At 41.7% G+C, this 22666-nt stretch overlaps 1 protein-coding gene across 1 annotated transcript in view; it reads left to right on the top strand.

Moving 5' to 3' along the window:
* Nucleotides 1-6154: 6154 nt before the first annotated feature.
* Nucleotides 6155-22666, top strand: part of LOC107187569 — an 89453-nt gene continuing 72941 nt past the window's right edge. The window contains 1 exon segment of the mRNA XM_015575694.1: nt 6155-6524. Within this exon segment, the coding sequence (XP_015431180.1) occupies nt 6155-6524 (370 nt within the window).

Genomic DNA, 22666 nt, shown 5'->3' with positions numbered 1-22666 from the left:
AAGTCCCGTGCCCGTTAAACGTTCACGCCAGTCCGAGATTCGTAGGTACGTTTTCGTTTGTTGTGTGTGCGCTCACGAGAAACAGGGAGAGAGAGAGCTCGACCAGTACCTACCTACGGGAATCACGGTTAACGCCGAACTGATCCGAGTAATAAATTAAAAGAGCATGGTGAATTACGCCTGACGTGATCGGGAAGTGATTTTTCCGCGGTGTAACTGTTCTTCTCGAATCGGTCAGGATTTCTCACGCGTCGGTGGAACGGTAATAACGTTAGGTGATCGATCGTTTTAAAAATGGTAGCAACTTGAATGATTTCATTAGCGAAACACGGAAATGAAAAATGTACTGTAGTTGGTTGAAAGAAGAAAACAATCCCACGGCGGGAGAAAAGTTCTCGAGTCAAGGTTAAAAGAATACTGAACTTGGAAGGAGTAGATTAATTGGAAGCGACTGAAGAAGTTATCGTTTCGAGCGACTAATAGTGCTTAAGTATCTTCGTGAACTACTTTCGTGGTAATCGAGTTTCACGAAGTTCTTTATACATCGTTAAAACGCCAATATTTAAATTGCTGTCAAATCGACGGCCGTTTTAAGGACAACGTCCAATGAACTGTTTTTCGTTCGCCTGTCTAACCACTCCGCGATGGAGACGTGTACTGAATATTGAGGTAAAAGTGATGTCTGCATTTTCAACTTTTTCGTGGCTAAAGTGAACAATGATTCTATATTGTAGCTCAGAAAACGGGATGCACTTCGTCGATAAGGTTTTCAATTGGGTAGAACGCAAGTTGCAGAAAGGGCCATTTCCATTCGAAATCACTATCGCAACTTTGGTTCAATTTGTGCAAGGCAAAGCGATGTACGTTGGCTGTTACTATCGGTTTTGTGGCCAGTAAAGCCATTCAATAGTATTAGCACGTCTTTACTATTCAACTGTCTTTATTGTACCATGATACCAGATAGTATTACTATCGAGAATAAGATACAGTATTCGGATAATTCTTTTTGAAAATAGTTTACAGTAACGAAGATAACATAATAGGAAAATAGTTGATAGAAATCCGAGGAATGAGTCTGGTTTGGAATACACGTGGTGAATTCCTGATGAAAATATTATACACAAATGTATAACATAATAATTATAATTTCACCAATATTCTAAATAAAATATTCCGTTTTAAATGCTATAATTTTTATGACAATTAGTACTTGAAAACTGACGTATCATACTATGCAAATACTTTATCCAATTACTACAGACACCTTACTCGTTAAACTGGTTGGACTAATTGCATAAAATAATCTGTATACGCGTCTCTAACGATCGTTTAAAGATACCTGAAATTCACCGAACGAATAAAACTAAAGGTAATATCTGAGGCGACCACAATATACGGATCGTGCCAATAGCACTAACTGCACTAATTGAATAAACAGATAATTCCATTTCCCACTTCTCAATTAGATTCGATAATTCTGAAACTGCAAGCATTATCTCGAATTTCTCCGTGCGGTTAATACATAATTCGACTCGGGCCAGAAGTAAGTGCTCGGCGCCACTTCGGATTTAAAAGTACTTATGAAATTGGATCTTATTCCCAATGGAATTTCAAAAATGTAATCTTACTTTCCCGAAAGAACATCATCTTCAACGATTACGATCCATCCAGGTTGAAACTAGAGGGGGGGTTGATAGGAGGAAAAGGGTTAAAAATTCTGAACGAATCGCGCGTTCGATGGCGCATCATAATACAGGGTTAGAGGATGTCTCGCGCAAGGAACGAAGCAATCAAAGTGATCGCGGTATAGCGCCCGTACCGGTGGCTTTATTAGAAGCGAGTCCGTAAGACACGCATCACCAGATCAAACAACGACGACGACGAGGACGTCGGACGGCTAGGGGGCCATTGGGTCGATCGGTACTCAAGGGCGGACGAATAGCGGCCGGTCGTAAATCGACGGAAGACTACCACGACGACAAAACGGTCGTTTCCTTGCGAAATTCCGCGGCAGAAGATTGCCGATTGCGATTGAACCCGATGAGACATCCAGGCACCGTTATTCCGGCATGGTGACGCGCTCGATGGTATGGGCACCTGGTACGAGAGCGCGCGCGCGCGTGCTACGTCTCTCTTTCTCTTTCTCTGTCCTCTGTTCACCACACAGAGACCCCTTGGTTCGTTTCGCTTCCTTCTACGTCGAACCACAGCCTCTAAGCACCGCGTGAATCGGACGAGTTGGTATATACGCTCATATGGGGGAGAGGGGGGGGGGGGGACTAACGCCCGGTTAGGTCACACTGATCACAGATGTACACCTATACTAAATTTTTCTCTTTTTCGGATCCCCCACCCTATCACATGCCGTGTTACTGTTGCATCTTTCTTCGTTCTCCTTGGCTCATCATCCGCTCCACTATGTGTACAACCGAGCGATAGCTACTATTTACCCGATACGCATCATTTACCCGAAGTTCGGAATGCACCAGCGTTGCTTAATGAGCAATACCGGGAACGGTCCCGTCGTTCTCCGCATTCCGTTTTCTTTCTGAGCTCGTTTTTGCTTTTGTGTCCACTGGCCTGTGTAATCTGACGGATATTCTGGTACCGCGGTCTATTATCCATCCGGTTGACACGGTTCTATTAGATCGACCTGTAAACATCGTGTAATACAGTAGCGTCTTCGGTGATCTGAATACTCTAATATTTGTACGTTCTGTTGTCCGAACAGTGTCCATCAACAACAGATGCCTTCTCGTGTTGCAAGTCTGTAGTGTTTACATAGAACGTGTACTTTTTTCTGTTCGTTCGATCGAACGAATTCTGTTTGTTCGATTCGTCGACCGCAGGCATTTGTGTTGAAAAATTTAACAGCTAAAATGATATGGGATGCATTAATACCTAAGCAAACTATCGATTTTCTTGATCTCCATTTAAAGAAATGAAGTTTAGTATCAGAAAAATTATTGTTCTACTATCCGAAAATTCCTTCATCCGAACGCTGGTGTCACCCTATTAGTTCGGATACTAGAGGCTCCAAACGTCCTACTGGTAATAAATAGTTCATGGTAACTTCGTAAAGTTATAAGTTGAAGACTGTACAACAGAAAAAGCAATAGTCTTTCAGCAACAGCTCCGACGACCGTTCCAAAAGTTCTCGAAAAACCTTGAAATTATAGCTGCGAGAAAAATTAGGCGATTGTAAGATATTGCTCAAATTGCAGACACTTTCGACGGACCAAATTTCACCCCGTGAGTCCCACAATATTCACCAGCATCCGATTTCCACTACCCCAAAAAATCACAGTTTGAACAGTATCCGAAACTCTCGGAGGCTTGCGTCAGGAATTCGAGTGTTTCCGCAGTGTCACGGATTATTCGCCGCGGCAGGTACTTCGATCGCATAAGTCGAGGAGCCCGTTTAGCGTCGACGCCTCCGCGACGGGGCCGGTGTCCCGGTGGCTGAATAAATTTCGTGGGTGTATCGTGGCAAGGTTACATCAGTGGGACTGGTGGGGCCCCCAAACACCGTTGCTTCTGGCTAAGAATAGAATTTCACCCAATCGTCTGGACGGACGTGAACGAAATCCAGGTCTGTCTGTGCTCCCCAACCAGAGATGGAGTGGGGGGAAGAGTGGTAAGGGAAGGGGCGGGGAGGGGGGACTCTCGTGATTTCGTGTGTAGACAGAAGGGACAGGAATGGGGGAAGAATTCGGAAAGAGACCGGTGGACAGGCTCGCGAAGAGAAGGAGAAAGAGGTTGGCTTGTTTTCAATGGTGTCGTACCTGCGATCGAATTATGCGTACCGTTCTGTCCTCCTTAGTCGGCAGCGGTCCCACTGCCCCCTCCCCCTTCTCCCGATCGGTCGAGGAAGAAACGTGCGCCGCGACTCAGCCAGGTGTATCCAGTGCCTAAGAGCCAGCCGGTCGACGTCGTTATACCCTGGAGCGCGGTGCCTCGCGAGGTGCGTATTTATACATTGCAAAATCGTCCGCCGATCTACGAAGTGGTTGACGCGGGTGTGCTCCGAGGAAAAGTAATCCGGTCCTATCGACGCCGTTGTGCTTCGTTGGTGCGCACCGTTTCCCCTTTTATTGTGCCGGGTGATCGACTGTATTTCGAACGAGAAATCCCCCTTTTGAAAGCCGATCGGTTCTTGTGAGAAGCGTACACATATCCTGGTTGGATATCGGACGAAGAAACCCCCTGGACCACCATCGATATCGTTCGTCTCCACCTCGTTCCAGTCGAGGCTTGATATTCGACAGGTACGTTCGCCACAGGATCCGAAGAGTGTGTCTCGGAAAAAATCGAGCAAGTGCATCGGCACAATTATTTTAACGCGAGGGTAACAACGAAACCGGGTACGCTCGTTCGATTTCACTGCGATTCCCGCGGGGATGCAGGAATTTTTATAACTTTGTCACTTGAGCTTTTGTTCGCTTCATCGAGCCACGGGAACGTACATATTTGGAACGGCAGCGCTGTCGAGTGCGCCGACTGTGTTATTTAGTTTTCCCGCGCCTAGAGAACAACGCGACGGAAATAAAGGCCGCGACACCCGATGTGCTCGTATTTTTTGCAACCACGTTTTTTTCCCTTCCGTACGCCCCCTTTTTAACCAATGTACGTAGGTACTTTTGCATGGGGAATTATTGAAACTGTTGAAAAGTTCCTTTGCGATCTGGTGAAAAATTTACATGTACATGTAAGGTTCGTGTTCGACGCTCGTAAAGTTACGATGTTAACTAAGAAAATTAGGCGGTCAGTCGCGGTGAATTTTCAGTGAATCTAGGATGTAGACCAAGAGGTCTCTTGGTATTCATAGCGTACGGTTGCAAAGGCACGTTCTTCTACAGTGACAGATTTCAACCAATGCTCTCATTTTATTATTATTACACGTAGTAGTACACAAAACTAGGTTATTTACGTCCAAACTCGGATATACTGGTTCCGTAGCTGGAATGTTGAACTTGCTAACATTTATATTCAGAGACTGAGCTGTTTCCGTAAATCAGGAATAATGGTTTTACTTGCCACAGAACTTTGTATTTCACTGTAACAATTTCGTTTTTGTTCTTTCGTTTTACGAAGTTCCCTGCGCTTACTGGGCACGTTTTATGCGGGTAAAATATTGGTTAAATATTTTGATTGTTCGAAGTAACTTGAATTGCCGAGAACTATTAGTTTGACAGATTATTGTTGCAAGTTGACAAAGTTTGTGCAAAAGAGTGGTCACTTAATTTTTCATTTTTCGTCTAAGGTCTGCAGTTTGACATTTATAAAAATTATGTGGATATGTTGTACATTATTTTATACAATTGTCTCTACTTGTTAGATGCACATTTTATCTTCAGAATAATTTTAGCCGTAGGAACTATATCTACGACTTTCAATAAAATATTTTGAAAAATGCACTGCACACTGCATTCTAATATACGATTATGAAATTACCTTATTTGTTCAACGTAGAATTTTTTCTCAAACTTACGCTAGACGAAAGACTCAAAACTGGAGAACGAATAATAGAATCAGTAGTGTATCAAAGATTTCAAGCAGTCAGCAATGCGTAGCGGTCATCGAGTGTTATTTATCCGATTCCGATTACGATCCAACCATTATTCTAATTTTCAAATAAACACGAAGGCAGAATAATCCATGTTTTTGCTTCAAATAATATCGATAATTATGATGATGCATTTATTACAGTACACTTGTTGGCATAGGTAATAAGCGAGATTTTCCACAAATTGCTACTGAATTCAATTATCGAACAATTCGCTCCACGATTAAACATTGGTACCCAACAATACAATTAATCGTTCGACTCATTTAACACATGAATATTTGCTTAACATTTAATATTTCCAATAAACCAGAAACCAAAGAATGCTCCAAACTAAAGTGACAGTACAGGCATACATATACTCGAGAAAGTAGTGAAACACTTTCAGTCACACTTCAGAAACACTTTCAATCCCAAAACCCTCTATAGTAATATTCCGTGAACAATACTCTTCCCCGCAGCACCAAAAGCTGTCCTGTAATTCTCTCGAGCGCATTCTCGAGAAATCGAATCTGGACAATTAACTGACCCCAGTGTTTCTCTATTTTTTTTCGCAGATAAAGTTGCACGGACAGGTGGAGCGGCATGATGACACGAGAGTTCATCGCGACGTTACTGCTGCTGCAGGCTATCGCGAGGTACGGTCGCGTGGCGACCGCAGAGTCCACACACGCGGCTGAGCAGCAGCAGGCCTCCTCTGCGGTCCCGTCCGGGTTTTCTGGGCCGGATTACACAGGCCCGTCCGCCGGTTCCGACGAGTGCGACCCAGAAATGGTGGGCTTCGAGCTGGTGACCGGTTACGTGTACACAGCGCCGACGAACATGCTCGAGTCCATACCAGGAACCCTGATGCTCACCGACTGTCTGGAGATCTGTCAGGCGAACGACTCCTGCCTGGCGGTGAACTACGAGACGGGACTGTGCGTGCTGTTCAGTTCGAACGCCGACAGCAACCCAGGTAAGATTGAATCGTTATCGTATTCGCTCGCTCGTGCGACCGTGAAATGTTCATGTCGATATGTGTGTGCGTGTGTTCGTATGGACCTGCGTGATCGACGTTGATATTTCTAGGTGGAAACGTCAAACGGGTCAGGAAGACTGTTCTGAGATCAGTCTTCCTACCAGATACACCCGTGGACATTGAACGGTGCCACGCATCCGGGGGATCGTACATGTATGTATGCCCCCGACGGCGGGCGGCCCGAATAAGGGAATTCCATGAAACGTGTAAGCGTTCCGCGGAATGATTAAATGACCGGGGGAGAGAGAGAGAGAGAGAGACGATGGGTAAAATAGACGTGTGTGTCGTTTGTACGGAGAAGACAGGGGATCAGGGAGGGAGAGGCCCGCTTTATACAGCACGTGAGTCGCCTCGCTGAAAGCGTAACGGGTTCAATACGATATTCGGACGGTCGGTCGGCTATTTGCTTGTTCGATTGTGAGGAAAGTATCCGTCGAAGAATTTCGCGATCGGTGGGAGGGATATGGCACGGATGGTATATACCATGTATATGGTGGTATATACCGTAAGTACAATCGCGTATTGTCGAGAGATTTTTCCCTGTTCGTATGACATTCTACGAGGATTTAGTCTCTGCTCGTTAGTAAGATATTATGGCCGGTTGATTTTTGAGATGGTATTCCGGAAATGACGGAAATCGGTGTTTAATGTTGTGAATGCATGATGTAGGGTGAGGAATCGATGGAAATTGATGATGACCATTAAACAGATATTTTAAAAGTTATTTTAGAATCATTGATATTGTTTACGGTTATGAATGTAGTAAGTGTTTCCTAGGGAAAACTGAATACATGATATTTAGTCTATATTATGAGGAATCTTTTAAACGAGCTAAATTGGGATTTTCAAAGCACAGATTTTTAGAGTGGTAAGAAAAAACTATTACGCTAATTCATGATAATTGTGCATTAAATGTAGAAATCTGACAAATTTTAGATCAGAAAGAAAACATCGAATGAAAGTCGGAAAGTTATAATAAATGTGTTCAATGTGAGAAAACTGTTGAAAGTAATAATTAAAGAAGTACAAAACATACGATTAAAATATTTCAAAAGTTTCTGAACATATTACAGAAATTATTAGATTAAATAAAGTGTAAATGTTTCGTTCTCTTCCGTGATAATTAAAAAAACTGATACGAGACATTGAAAATATTCAGTTCTATTCGGGCTGAAAAAAACTGATTTACTGCTTGGAAAAATGTTCGCTCCCACGTTGACCGATTCCACGATGCATCCGTGCTGTGCGTTTGATAAAATTCGCTAGTTTGTACGGTGTTCGTCGCTCGTGTATATGTATACGATCGTTATTAATCGCGCATTTTACGGATTATACAACGTAGCGTAATCCGTGTTTGTCGATTGTATCGCGATATACCGTGTATCGAATGCGTACGAAAAATACCAGACTTTCCGTGCAGCGACTGCCATCGAAAATCTGGTCTTCTTGAAACGTTGTTCACAGTGAATTCGAAATGTTCCTCGTCTCCCATGTCGCTGGCTTTGAAACCGAATTTTTTCCGAAAATGGTAGATTTTTTTGCGTTGTAGATGGTGCATTTTGAAACGTATTCCCTATTTTTAAAGATATTTAGCTAGGTACCACAAGGCATCATCAGTGAGTTCACGTAACTGAAATAGTTAAATTGCGAAATTTCATCATGTGAATACCGAATTTCTTCCGGAAAGAGTAGATTTTTTCGCATTGTAAATGGCAGATTTGTAAAGGATTTCCTATTTTTAGGAATATTTAGCTAGATCCCACAAAGAATTATCAATAACTTAATTTAATTTGAATACAATTAAATTGAATAATTTCATCTCGTAAAAACCAAACTTTCTTCGAAAATAGTCTATTTTTTTTTCATTTTAGGAGTTCGGTTTTCAAAAGTATTCCCTCTATTTAGAGATATTCACCTGGGTATCACAGGAAGGACATCGGTAATAAGTTCATTCAACTTAAATAATTCAATTAAGAAATTCCATCTAGTAATGCCAGCTTTAAAAAAACACAAGAATTCTATCTCTGTTAAATTTATGGACGTAGAAAAATGAATCAGGTGGTGAGATATTTATTGATTTATTCTATAGGTAAATACTTCATTCTCATAAATCTGCTACAGCCGTCTCATAATCGCTTTACGTCTGTCTTCGATTCGGGTCGGTCCATTTAAATGTTCACGAGGCAGCATCCGCGTTCGCCACGCGCACGGTTGATATTTCCGCGAGACGTCGGCGAAAAATATCGAGAGCCCGGCCAAAGGATTTGTCAAGCGCCCCTCGACCTACTCTTTCATCGCGTTCCGAGGCGTTGGACTGAAGACAATTTTAAGCTATTTCAGCCACGAGCGTCGCGTCCGGATTACGTGTTGAAGTTTTATCGCGCCGTTGCCCATTTTTACTGTCCTCTCCTCCCATTCGAACGAGAAGTTTTGCAACCGGACGGAAGGGTGTGAAAAAAAAAATGGCGACGCGCGAACGCCTGCTTCTCGCATATTCGCCGGCTCGATATTATAGCTTGGCCGATTCCCGCGGAAGATTTCAGGTAATTTTGAAAAGTAAACGGGAACGTCCCAAACCGCGAACGTCCTCTGCGAAATCGTTAAGAGAAACATTTCCTGATAAAGGTAACATCAAAAGTGAAAACGCTCTAAAAGCTCTCTAAAACAGACGAATATTTTAAACAGATGATTTCTCACGCGAAAATAAATCGAAAATGGTACAAATCAATTGTATCGAACGTAGGTTTGTCTTTTCGAGAAAAATCCGATTCGAAAATTCGTTTTAGTTAATTAAGCACGTGCGAACGCGGGAAATTTTGGGATTCAATTTTCTCGAGCTAAATGATTTATCAACTACAGCTTTTTTTTATTGTTTCGCTTTGTCTGCGAATATTTGCGCGTGGAATGGCTGTTTGGAAGTTAATGTCGCTCGCGTCGCAGAATTTTGTACGTTGAAACTTATCATTTTTCTGATAAGTGATTCGATTTTCGTTGTCACGATGAACCCACGGGGTGGTTAGCGCGGGGCGGAGTCGATGTAAATACGGAGTAAACTTTATACTCGATCGAATTCAATTAAAACCCACGGAGTAACTGTACCGCCGCCGCGGGAAGTTTTGTCTGGTTGGGTTGCTTGCATCGGTTAAAAATACAATTTGCTTAAAAGTTATACAGGGGGTTCCGTTAACGCAACCGGAGGTTCGTTTTCATGTGCAGCACAGTTAAGATACAAGATAATTACCGGAGAACAAGGATGCATTATAATAATTTTATTCTCGTGGCTGCCTCGTATACAAAATTTAATGTTGCATACGGAGGGTAATTAGGAAAAATGAATGAGTTTTGAGTTATGAGTTTGAAGTGCCCAATGATAGTACCGATTCATTTCGAAAAACGCAATGTTGGGTGCGCTAATGAGTGAACCGTTATTTTTCACGCGTTCTTGATTCTTTTAAAAACAAGTAGAGAAACTAGAAAAAGTAGTTTATTATTCGTTTGTACAAGTAACGATAAGTTAAACTTGGAGAAATGGGAAGAATTCGTTTTGAATTTTCATCTTGAAAATTCATGGAAAGTGAAAGTTAAGGACGAAGTAATTAAGATAGAGACGTTATTGAAAAATATAATTTTCTCTTGTATTGAAGCAAAATTGAATGATTTATAATATTTTAAATAGTTTACTTAAAGTAAACATTGTTCGTTAGAAAGCCAATGTAAGATTTAATAGAAAGGTGAAGCTTTCGAGTATCAGAGGAACTATTCTGACCTTCTTTGGCTTTATTTTACGATGAGTCGGGAATACTGCTGTTAAATTTGTTTTGTGGAAAAAATTCACCTATAATGTTATATCAATGATAATTAATTTCCCTATAAATCACTTATTTCACAATCTTTCACTAAATTCTAACTGTTAAAGAATCACGAATCTTGGATTCTTAGCTTAGTAGAGTTATTTCACATCAATGTTTAACGCACTACTCGGAATAAACGTGATACGATTATTACTTCCAAAATGTATTACACATTATGACGTCAAGGATAAGGCGTGAGGAAGGCCGATGAACATTCAATGTGTTAATGATTGCTGGATCTAACGAGCACTGCAAAATTTCCGGCGGCATTAACAATGAAGCACCAAAGAGATTTTCATTAGCGAGGCAACCTTAACGTCGTCGGGCCTGCTCCAGATGCATTTTTATCAAAATCCATGTACGAAAATCTCCCTGGAACAATACACTCTGTGTGTAACGATCACGTGCATTGTCAGGAAACTCGACCGCGCTGGTTCCTTATGAATAATGGATACTGGTATAAGTAAGTGTAATGAGAAATGCACTAATTGAATCTTCCGGGGTGTAATTAATATAAACTATGCGTTCATGGCCGGTGGACTCGTGAGCATTAATTACGTGGCAAATGAGTTGCCGCATCTATAGAAAAACGGTGCATGGCTCGCGAGATCTCTTTCGATTACACCCGTTATTGTTCCGCCGTGTTCATCTGACCGTCCATGGAAACGATTCTAATTGTTTATTAGCGGCGAGGCCAAGTTCAACATGCACTCACGAATATTAATCGCTCGATATCCGTGATTCGTTTCATTGGGTTAGGATGGAAGAAGTATTTAAAATAATTCACTTAGTCATGTTATGAGTAAGTGCTTTGAAAATTTCAAATAGTACGCATGAATGTACACTTAAAATTCTCTAAGAATCGAGTAATCCGTACTTTATCGATTTTACGCATACATACAGTGGCTCACAAGTTTGTTCACGAAAGACTGTCACTTCTATTTCACCAGATTATTTAACAACATGCATATTTCATTTAAAAATTAAGAAAAATTTATCACAAATGGATGATACAGTCATAATAAGCAGAATATATAAATAGAAATTGCATAAAAGTTTTTCATCAAACAAATGAGTCACTGTATACACTGTGTGTACATTTACATTGTGTAGGAAACAAATACAACCGACGTAGGTATTTATGCAGATTCACGTTTCTATAGATTAATTTATAAAAACAGAAATTGCATAGAAACTTATCTTTTGTCTTAATGGTTTCACTCATTACAGTAGAAATAAAAATAAAGTACACGTCTAACTTTGTTACAGTTTTTATTTTATCGTGCTCTATTCAGTTGTACCTATTACAAACGTCGTGTACGTATAGTAAAAATATATTATATGTGTTTTTCTAAATTTTCATTAATGATTCGTACACATTCCGTCAGAACTTGATTATATTTGTAAGGAAAATCTTTTGTTTTTCACGGTATTTCTAAACCATTCAAGGAGTTTCTGTTACATCTCGATACGACTCGCGACCTGTTTGGGTCCCAGCGCCAGTATTCATTACTCCGTCACATAATTTACGGCTGACGAGTTGAGAAAATTCTTCCGTGTTCTTGAAAATCGTTATACCGCCGCCCGCAGTAAGTTTCCAACCGTGACGCAACCGAGTTTGGAATTGAATTTAAACAATCGGCGAAAAAGGGAACGGGGATGGCGATGGTACACTTTTACAACAATGAAAACCAATTTCCGTTGCTCCTGCCCCATGAGTTCTCTCCCTTTGAAACGCGCTCGAGGATGCAGCGTTCTGTAAGGAGTGGAATTATTCAAAAAGTTGCGTTCACTTTCCCGAAGTACATAAATTGTCCAAGTTGGACGAGACGCGCAACGGGTCACGGTTACGAAAACATCGTGGAAGCGGATCAGCAAACGATCAACTCGCTCGCTTTATTCATATCCATTCGGTGGCTCGCGTGTTTCAAAACAATGTGTGCAAACCGGAACGAAACCGAGCCGGAGGCATTGTTTTATATCAATTCCACCCCCTTGTCGACGCTTCCCAACACTAAAACAATAATACTCCTTTCGGAGGGATATCGTTTAATTGGAGATGTTTTTTAGTCTATATTTTACTTCCAACACCATTTAAATTACTTATTTTTCATTTCTGGGAAATTTAAATGTTTTGAAAACCCAGTTACCTACAATTCATTTCTGGCCACCTTAGTTGCATCTATAATTGTTTAGCTCTTTCACTTGTTTCCAGAGAAAAGTAACACCGACCAATTGTAAACTAAGAAACTCGTATCGTCTAGTTAATTTTGTCCGTCAATTTTGAAATTGAAAGAAAATTTTCAAATTGAAAAATGTCACTTTTAATCGTTCTATTGTACAAATTCATGCCCCCCTTGGAAAAAGATATTAGGAAATGATAAGAAAAAATAAAAGGCATAAAAAATATATATTACAGTACATGTAAAGGTATAGAAATATATAAAACATAAATTATTTTCACTTACATATTTCATACAGAAGATAAGCTGTGTGAATGATTCTTATCCAGTCTTTTAAAAATCTCAGTAAGAACTGAACAACGAAAGAAAAAAAAAACTTACGGAAGAACCGATACATTTCTATGTAACTTCTGTTTTGGTCCATTACTCTGGAAAACGGTGATCTAGCCATGAATCTGCACACAGCTCGATCATCGACGTTGTTCGAATAATGAGCCCGGATACGCGTTACAAGTTACAAGAGTGTTACGATCCATCTTGCTGGCAAAAAAGTCCCACCACAAACACAGCCGGTACACGCACTCTACGCCGGAGCGGCAATGTCTGGAAACTTGATTCTCGCAGCATGCACCTAATGACGACGATCGTCGACAAAAAGAAAAAAGAAACAAAGGGGAAGCGAGGGAAGACTTGCGGACGGTCAGGTTCGAGTACGAGGGAAAAAGTAGGCGATGCCAACGAACATGCAAAATATTCGAGACACCCTGGCCCGATCGTTTACCGCAAACTTCTCGAGTTATCGAGTTGACGTGCAGGTATACCTGCTTCTGACAGCTTGACGTCGTCTACAAAGTCCTCTTTTGCTTCTTTTAACAACACCTCCGCCGGCTTCCCCTCCCCACGATCGTCTATTATAAATAGGCCAGCAACCGACGACGTTAAGTCGGACGTGTTGGATTTTAAACAGCTAATTGCGTCAGATTGGTCGTGCACCGTAAAATTGGTCGTGTCAAGCTTACTTGCCTTCGTGGCATTTTCGAGCGTACGACAGGAGAATAAGAACACAAAAAAAATGAAGAATCGGAGAGGAGGAGGAGACAGCGGCCGGATGCAAGAAGGGCGGCAAGAAACGAGAGAAAGATAGACCACGGATCGGCCGATCTTCGACGGGTCTCTCTGGCTCGAGGACGAGACTGACATCGTCACGGTTTGATGGCTTCCTGACATTAGCTTCCTGTATCAAATGCACTACGAGCAAAACGTCTTTTTCGTCTTTTCACCGATGTTCTTTCCTATTATCGGGTGTATAACGCTACAAATCGAGCATTGCTAATGTTTTTGGCCCGCTTGTCTAGTTCGTTAACCGAGACTTCCTGCTACCGGTTCATGCCTGCATTACCAGACACTTCGAGATACTTTTTATTCGCGGCGGAAAAACGTTCTTAACGGTCTTTACCGCGACATAGACAAAACTGCTTCGATTGATTTCTAATGGATTTCATAGAAACGTGTTACTGGCGCGTTAGAAACGTTAGCTTTGGAATACATTGAACGGTACTTTGTTAGTATTATAAAATGAAAATTGAAAAGGACTGATTTTGTACACAATATTCGCATACAAAATTATATAGGAACACTTCGGAGGAGCTAATAATATCTGTTCCGTATCGTCGCTACTATCATCAGTGCCCACAATTTTGATTTATAATACAAAGTACGTATACACGAGAAAGGAATTTTCGTTACAAATCTATAAATATAACTACGAACTGGAATGCACAGTTAGAGACAAAATTCCGAGTGTATTTACAATCGTGATAAAACGTTCATTTGCCACGATAAAAGCAAAAAAACGTCTGAACGTAAACACGAGAATTCGTTCCGATGTCCCGCTAGAAATACAGCTACCTCCATCAGTGTTCCTCTGCGTTGAATATTTGTTTCTCGTAAAACGGGACGAGTGGTAGGTTCGCAGGCCCCATGTACCGTGGATCATGATCGACGATGGGACAATGACGATATAGCATGAGCGTCACGATCACGAAATTTCTGTACCCGAGGCTCCGTTACTGAATGATAGGATCGTCTTACGGCGACCCGAGCACCGTCTACTTACCATTCCTTCTCATTCGTCTACAAGCCGTCTCTCCGTTCGTTGTCCCGAAAGAACCACTTACAATTAGTGCACGCTGCTATAGGACATTGCCGGTAATTAGACGTCGGATAATATATTCCAGGTGTACCGCGCGACAACGGGAGATAAATGATTTTTTCTTTCCCCTCGCCGTTTCTTACGTCTTTGGTTACACTTTGTTTTGCGCCCGTTACAGGGAATTCTTATTGCAAAGCTTCTACCGTGACAAATTGTTAATATGCAGTTGTAATACCTGTGTCTAATTTGCTGGTGATAAATGTCATTGAACTAACGTTCAGTCGATTTAAATTACGGTACAGAAGGAATGTGTTCGTAGCTACATAATTCAAAGCGCCCTCCTTTTACTTGTTCAGACTCACTTATTCGAATGATTACTAAGCAACCAGACCATTGTCATTTGTCATTTGGTCAATTATCTTTTTCTTATATCGGTAATAGTTCAGTCTCTCAGGTGTACGTTAAGTGGAATAACATGTTAAATTGTATAGTGGGTCACAGACTTACTCATATTCAGTCCTGTTTCTTTTCTTAAACATCGGTGCACACCAGTATTTAATTTAATCTGTGATTTTCCATAAACGGAAATTTCAAATTGTTTGAACGCAAAATTTGGAACGTGTATTGTAAGTACAGGAATTCCTCGATGAATCCGACACGACCAACGGCGTTATCCCCACAACTCAAGCTAAGAAAAGCTAAACAGAGGCTCGGCTTCGTTCAAAAAATCAATTTATAAGGGGGAAACATTACTGTATACATGAAATTTAAGTATCATTTTACTACTCCATTTACTCTCCCAACATTTCAGATTAAAGAATAGTCAAAATTAATTATCAATCTGTTGTCTAAAAATACATAATGTGTACAACTACATAATTCACTATTCTCATAATTTTTCAATAGAATTTCAATTCAATGTATTTCCTGAAAATCATTTTATAAGATAGCATTATTGCTAACCACGAGATCCTCGATCTTCTCGAAAACAACTACTGAATTCGTACATTACCGAGTATATCACTCGTGCTGCGCACTCACTGCACAACCATCAAGACCTCGAAGTAGATGTTTTCCATCAAGCCCGTAAAAGAACTTCTACGCGTTCGCGTTACACACGTCTTCGTTGTTACACGTTCACTTCCTATACCGGGTGTTCGCGATTCCGCTTTCATCGTGGTCGATTCTTTTCGTGCGCGGCTCACAGTACAACCCCACTCCCTGTCCCCATCCGACAAAAGAGACAAAAGGCGGACGCCTCTGTACAGTCTTCCGCGGCACCGTTGCTCTCTCGGATATGTATATCCACTCGAAGCGCGCTCGAGCTTGCCAGCCAGTCATTTTTCACTCTTATCGTTCGGCCTTTATTTAAAACGCGCGAATCGAGTGGCCCCAGAGTATAAAAGAGAGGCAGAGCAAGCGTGTACAGAGCGCAGGCTTTGCGAAGCGTCCTCCTTCGCGATAGAGGAAAATCGCGACGGTAGATCGCGACGGGGAGGGAACTTTATAAACGATATAGGTGGATAAGTAGCCTCAAGAAAGAAGTGGCCTGGTCCACCCAACCCTGTCACGGCGAAAGTTTTCCCGCGTTTTGATGGAAGTCAGGCAACGGGACCGGCCTGATACGAAGTTCGGCGGCCTGTGTCCGAGAGATTTAAAGTTTGTTTCGCATACTTTGGGTATTACGGGATTTTGATGCGGCTTTCGCCCCACGAAGCGAACTGCAAAGTGGAGGAAAAAGGGGGTAGAAAAGGCGGAGGTGGCCGACACTCGGGGGAAATTGTTTATTAAACGTTTCGAGCCACCGGCCGACTGTTGAATAACTGATGACTTCGTCGGGGTACGAGGTACCCCTCAGCGCCATCTCGCACGTGAAATTAATTGCCGCGAATTTAATGGAATTACCATCAAGTCACAAGTGAATCCACGGTTCCGCGCAAGCTACGATCGTTATTTGGAAAATCCCGTTCGTGAAATGTTCCCTGCGCTCTCGCGAGATTTTCGCTTTTAAGCGTCACCGTTAACTTCTCGGCTGCTGGCGATGATCCGCGAGGATTAGCAGCTCTGGACGCCTCGTGTATCGTGGATAAGCGCGATTGACAATATTTTGGGCGAAGGTTTCGTTCCACGTTCGTTTAGAATTTCGATTGGTGAACTACGATGGAACGGGAATTACGGAGAGCGTATGGAAATATCGGTGCATGGACGACGCGTAAAATAACAAAAGGGGTGACCCAGCGAGGAACGAATGTTTCCCGTACCGGTTTGGAAGGAAAAAACAATATCGAAAATTCTGGGAGAGCATGAAGTGCATTTAAGTATAGGCGTTCTCGTTACCTTTTCCATTACCATTTACACAAGAGAAAAAAGATGTTAGCTTTGCTAGTATTGGATTGGACGAAAAGTAACGTCGAAATTTTCAGTACGGGATAATAGTTATTTCTTGGAAATATAGGGAACTTTATTAAATAACGCGGGAGTTCGATATTTTCAATATTTCAGCAATCTTGCTTGTAGTGTAACGTGTATTATTTTCAATTATTAATAACGATAGGCCTATCCGATCGTTCATCATCCGCCAGACTTAAACTCTATATCACGGAATTTCTTGAACCACTACGAACCACGTTTATCTCTTTCCACAAATAAAAAAGCTAAATTGCTCGAAAGTACTCGTTCTCGACCCTGATTCTCAAAATAGGGTCAGTTCAGCACAATTTATTCCAAATGTAACGATTTCTCTTTAAACCAGGTGTTGAAGTGTCATCTCTCAGAATGCATACATACTTTACAGGTTAGGTGCAGTGATCTAGATACAAAAACTAAGAAGCATCATCCACTGCAGAAATCCCACATTACTTTTTCGCCAAACCCAATAATTCGACAGTAATTCATTGTCCACCTTGTAGAATCCTTTCCACCAGACACATACTAAAACGCTTTTAGATCCATCGATCATTTAAAATCCAGGGGCTTCGTTAAAATATTTCGAACCGTTACACCGATTCAGTCTGTGACCGCGAGTTATGCAATTTATTATAAGATCAATTACATAAATCCACGCGCCCGTAATCGTCGAGCAGAACGCGAATATTATTTTCTAATAACGAACCAACGCGAAAAACAACGAAAAAAAGGAATAAATAAATCTTCACGAAATTGCGTTCCGTGGCGATGCGCGCGCACGTGCCCGGGACGCATCTTTCCGGACAAATGCATTCCGTGGCCGCAGTTGTACAGAACGGAAAGCTCGGTGAGGGAATCACAGAAGCGTTAACGAAAAGATCAAGGAAATGATTTCACGATCTGATTGTCCGGTTATTTACTGTCACTCGCCACGTTAACGTCGGGTTATTCACCATCGAACGGTATAACGGGGCTTGGCTAGGCCGCATACCAGCCGGCCGCATCGCCTGCAACACCATAATGCTGCACGTGCGGAACGCCAGGGCCTGATGCATAATAACGATTTCCATATAAAACGAAAAGTCAGCTGGGGCTCGCGCGGGGAGGAGGTGCGCTGGGCCCTTAATGAGAGATATTAACATTTTCCATGCGCGTCATGAAGGTTACACGCACGCGATTGTATCTTTTTCGTCCTTTGAGGAGGACGATGATTCGTCCAGGAATAAGGGAAACACGCTCCAAATTGGCACACGCCCCGCTATTATTCGACGTGAGCGTCGCCAGGCCAGCGAAGTGACATTAAAACTGAACAGATTGGCTCTCGGTTGTTTCCATTTACTTATGAATATGCAACTGACTCTGATCGAGCGCTTGTACCGTTAACGTTGGGAACTAGGTGATACACGTTAAAACGACGATTGCGTGCTCGCGAAAGAATACGAAACTGGGTCCGTTTAGAAGTTGATTGTACCGTCGATATTTTATCAGCGGGACTACCGGTATTGAATGCGTACTAAATTAAATTGTGTAATATTGGGTCATTCCACGCGAAATCGGACACTTTCTGGAGCACCATTTCGGGTTTTATTCAAATTTGGATATGTTGTAGCCTTTAGCGATATATGAACGTAACTCGGAGGATTTTTAAAATTTTTTTAAATTGTTGATTTTACAGCTGCTGGAAATTTAGGGTCAACCTTTTTTCAGTAAATCGTAACTAACTAGCGAACTGATCAAAATGTGCTTTGTGGACACTTACAGTGGAGACATAAAAGTATCGAATAAAAATTATATCAGTTAAAAATAATAATATTTAACCGTGTATTTTTCAATTGTCTTAACGAAATTTAATTGTATAATAGTAGGGCCCAATTGAAAAATTTGAAAAAATTGAGAATGTAGTCCTATTTGTCCTCTTTATGGACAAATTTTAAAAAATGTACATAATATAGAGGGTGTTTCATGTAGGGTAGTACAACTGGGCAAAGCGTGATTCTATAAGATGTAATAAGTAAAAAAAAGGATAAACTTGTTTCGTTTGAGATTTCGTTTTCGAGGAAATTGTGTTTGAACATTCATCTGAAACGCGTGTACTTGCGCTGGTAATAAGTGGAAACGGAATACGATGATCAGACGCGTTAGCCAAGTCCTGTTCCATTGCCCCATGCATCCAACAAATTTTTACCTTCGATTGTCTTGAATACGAAGCATCACTCGAAAGAATTTTATTGTCTTTTTCTATTTACATTTTCTCATAGAATCACACCTAAATACTAATATTGTAAATGTCATTTTCACTCATATAACATCTGAATAATTTCTATAAGATGTACAAATCAATCGTTTCGACATCCTCAGTACTTTCAACATTAACCTCTGGTTTCGTCTATCTATCCCCAGCCCTTTATAATAGACTCAGGTGTATGTGCACCACGTATCGTTGCGCAACAGTCGGAACGCGCAGTTCGGTCCGATAAGTCGAGTCCTTGCAGCGTGTCCCACGCGTTTTACACGCGTGGAAACGCGCCTTTAGGATAATTGCACGACAGTGGTCGCAGTCGAAGGGTCAGTTTCGCGTGAAGAGACATGTACGCTGGATCGTTTACGTTGGGCGCGCAGCCATTGCTATAACCGCGAAGTCGCGGTCCGGCGCCGCTGGCAGGCTAGTGTGACAAATTACACATAATTCACGAGCCAATTTCACACACGGTTGTCCCGCTAGGGAGGACACCGTTGAACGCTACGTGTGTGCCGAGAATAATTCGGAGGAACGAACGATTCGAGCCGTGAAAGAAAATAAATACGGCGGCCGAGGTGTACGATAGTATAAAAATCGTTCGCAGCAAGGAGGATTGACTGTTTTACGAGGTCCTAAGTGGCAATAAAAGCGAACAGTTCCACCCCACGGAAAAAATGTCGTCTCTTTAAATTTCACGAATCAGTTGCCTCGTGGAATTGGTCCACGGAAGACTAAGAAACGTGCTCACACGGGGGAATGACTTTACGTGATCCGCGCGATGCAGGTGTGATTCATTCACACGCCGAGTGTTAATTACTTTTATCATAGTTACGGTATATTTAATTCAGTAGTTTTTGTTCTCTTCCATGAATACAAAGATCAGTTCTTTAAGAATTTAATATTATGCCTGAAATTGACGTTGAAATGCAAAGAACAAACCGTTACCTATGATGAAATGTAATTGATTCAACATTTCTAGTGCAGATGTCTGATCACATACTGACTACAGCTACTGCAAAATGTGGATGAGCAATTTGAAAAATTTCATTTGAATAAGATCGTATAAATTACTGTAGGCATTGGATGACAATATATTTCCATATATCTTATTAACTTTCACTCGTATTTTGTTATTTTAATAAATGTTTATTTACATCTCTAGAGGATAACTTATAACAGTTATTAATATAGTCTTGTGGTTGCAATGATTTAAAAAGAAGGTGACTACTTATCTTCGCTTGTCACAAAGTTTTCTTCTCGAAAGAATTATTAATCCTCGCCCAGTCCAGCCGGGTCACTTTTGACCCATGTTTCTGGTTCAATGATATAAGCGTTACTAGAGGATATTTAGTATTCAAATATTCAATATTTACCAAAAGCGATCCGAATTTGTCTGCTTTTGGTTGGCAGTTCGAGGATTAAACATGATCTATGCATTTTTATTTTTATTTTTCCGTGAAAATTATCAGATCAAATTGTCATATTATAGTATTGCAGATATTTCATTTGCAATAAATACAGAATATCTTCTAGTTCACGAAACTATAAATACGATTTCAAGTAAAAAAAAAAGCAACCAACCATCAGACCGAGTAGCTAATTCTACCAGTCCCTCCAACTCAAAGTTCTCAGGTACAAATTACCAATACGCTAACCAGCTTAAGTTTTAAAGAACGGACAGGTTTTTTCCATGAATTGTTATATTTTCAAGTTAGATCTTTTACAGATGTATTATAGTGTTTTATTACGAAAACCAAGCGACCCCTCTGGAGCCTAAAACAGGGCTATCCATCCTCTACAGGTTAATAACACAGTCACGTTCGCTTCCATTCCAAAGCCAAAAAAGAAATGTCCCGAACAGGTACGCAAAGACGACAGGAAAATCACCCGAAGAATAACGGTTAAGACTCTGTTTACACGCGAAAACGGTCGCGGGCAATCGACTCTCGACACCCTCGGCACGTCAAAGGGCCCCACACGGTCTGACTCGGCGGGTTACGCGTCGAGCCCTTTCCCGGTTCGCCGGACGACGGTGAATTGCGTGTCGAGACGTCGCGTCGTTCGGTCACTGAATACCGAAAGAGTACATATACCGCTGTACACACAGTGGATTCCAAATAGCCGTGGGAAGAACTGTGGGCCCGATGCCTTTCGAATACTAAATACCCAGCGGCCTGGGTACAGCTCTGTGTGTACCACGTTCGCTAGGTGGCAGGTGGTCTGCTCGGTGGCTCGGAACTGAAGCGTTAAAGCGCCTCGTAGGCCGTGATACGGGCGCCCGCGCCTCGGGCCCAACGAGACACGCGTCTCTCGAGATCGTTTGCGTGTGTATACATATATATATATATGTATATGTTGTGCCCCGGTATAGGCCTGTGTGTATTGCCCCGGTGTCCGTGGCCGCGGGATCGAGGTAAGTAAGGCGTACGTAAGCGAATACCTTCCGTGTACGCTTACATCGCGGTGGTATACGTTCACGGTGTCGTCAAACGACCGGCCACGAATACCACAACCGGGAGAGAAGGCGAGATCATTCGTGTCCGCCGGAATTTATGGGTTTCGCTCGTACAGCACCGCTACAGCCTGCCGCTGAATTTGCATAGGGTCGAGCGCTAATAGTCGCAGATAACCGAGCGATGGAGGGGAATCGCCGGGGACGACGCCTTCGTGCCACGCGAACTCGATGGTGGTTTTTATTATTCTTCGCGATCCGAGATCCTCGGTACGAGGAGACGACTAGAGGAAACGGAGTTTCTGATTTTCTGGTGGAATGGAGGTTGGGAATTGTGGATGTGGTTGCGTGAGATATTGAATGACTGGATGAGGATATTTTTGTGGTGTTTGTCGACAGATCGATTGATCGATGAAATCGAGGGAGTTGATAGATCATTAGAGTCGATCAGGAAATGTCTGTAACTGAGTAGCGGTTGGAACTTTGGTGTAATATCGATGTGTTACTCGCAAACATTGTTGATTCAGAAGCTCACCAGTGTCAAAATTCATGTGGATTCTGTGTATATTTAGGAATTTGGACAATAGGATGAGATACGATTTAAAGAAATTGATTTGTGTAGAAAATAGATAGGAGATGATATTATTATATGCTTCGGTTCAATTTTTCGTATTTAGAGATATTTAGGATTTTACATTTCAACCTTTATAGAATTTCAGTTAGTAGCTGATCTTCTACTGATTAATATTTAAGAATACTGAACCATGCTTGCTCTGATATCTAAATAACAAAAAGA

Source organism: Dufourea novaeangliae, unplaced genomic scaffold, assembly GCF_001272555.1.
Source record: "Dufourea novaeangliae isolate 0120121106 unplaced genomic scaffold, ASM127255v1 scaffold89, whole genome shotgun sequence".
In the NCBI taxonomy this organism is placed as follows: Eukaryota; Metazoa; Arthropoda; class Insecta; order Hymenoptera; family Halictidae; genus Dufourea; species Dufourea novaeangliae.
Note: the sequence above shows the minus strand (reverse complement) of the source record. Positions and strands in the feature narration are given on the sequence as shown.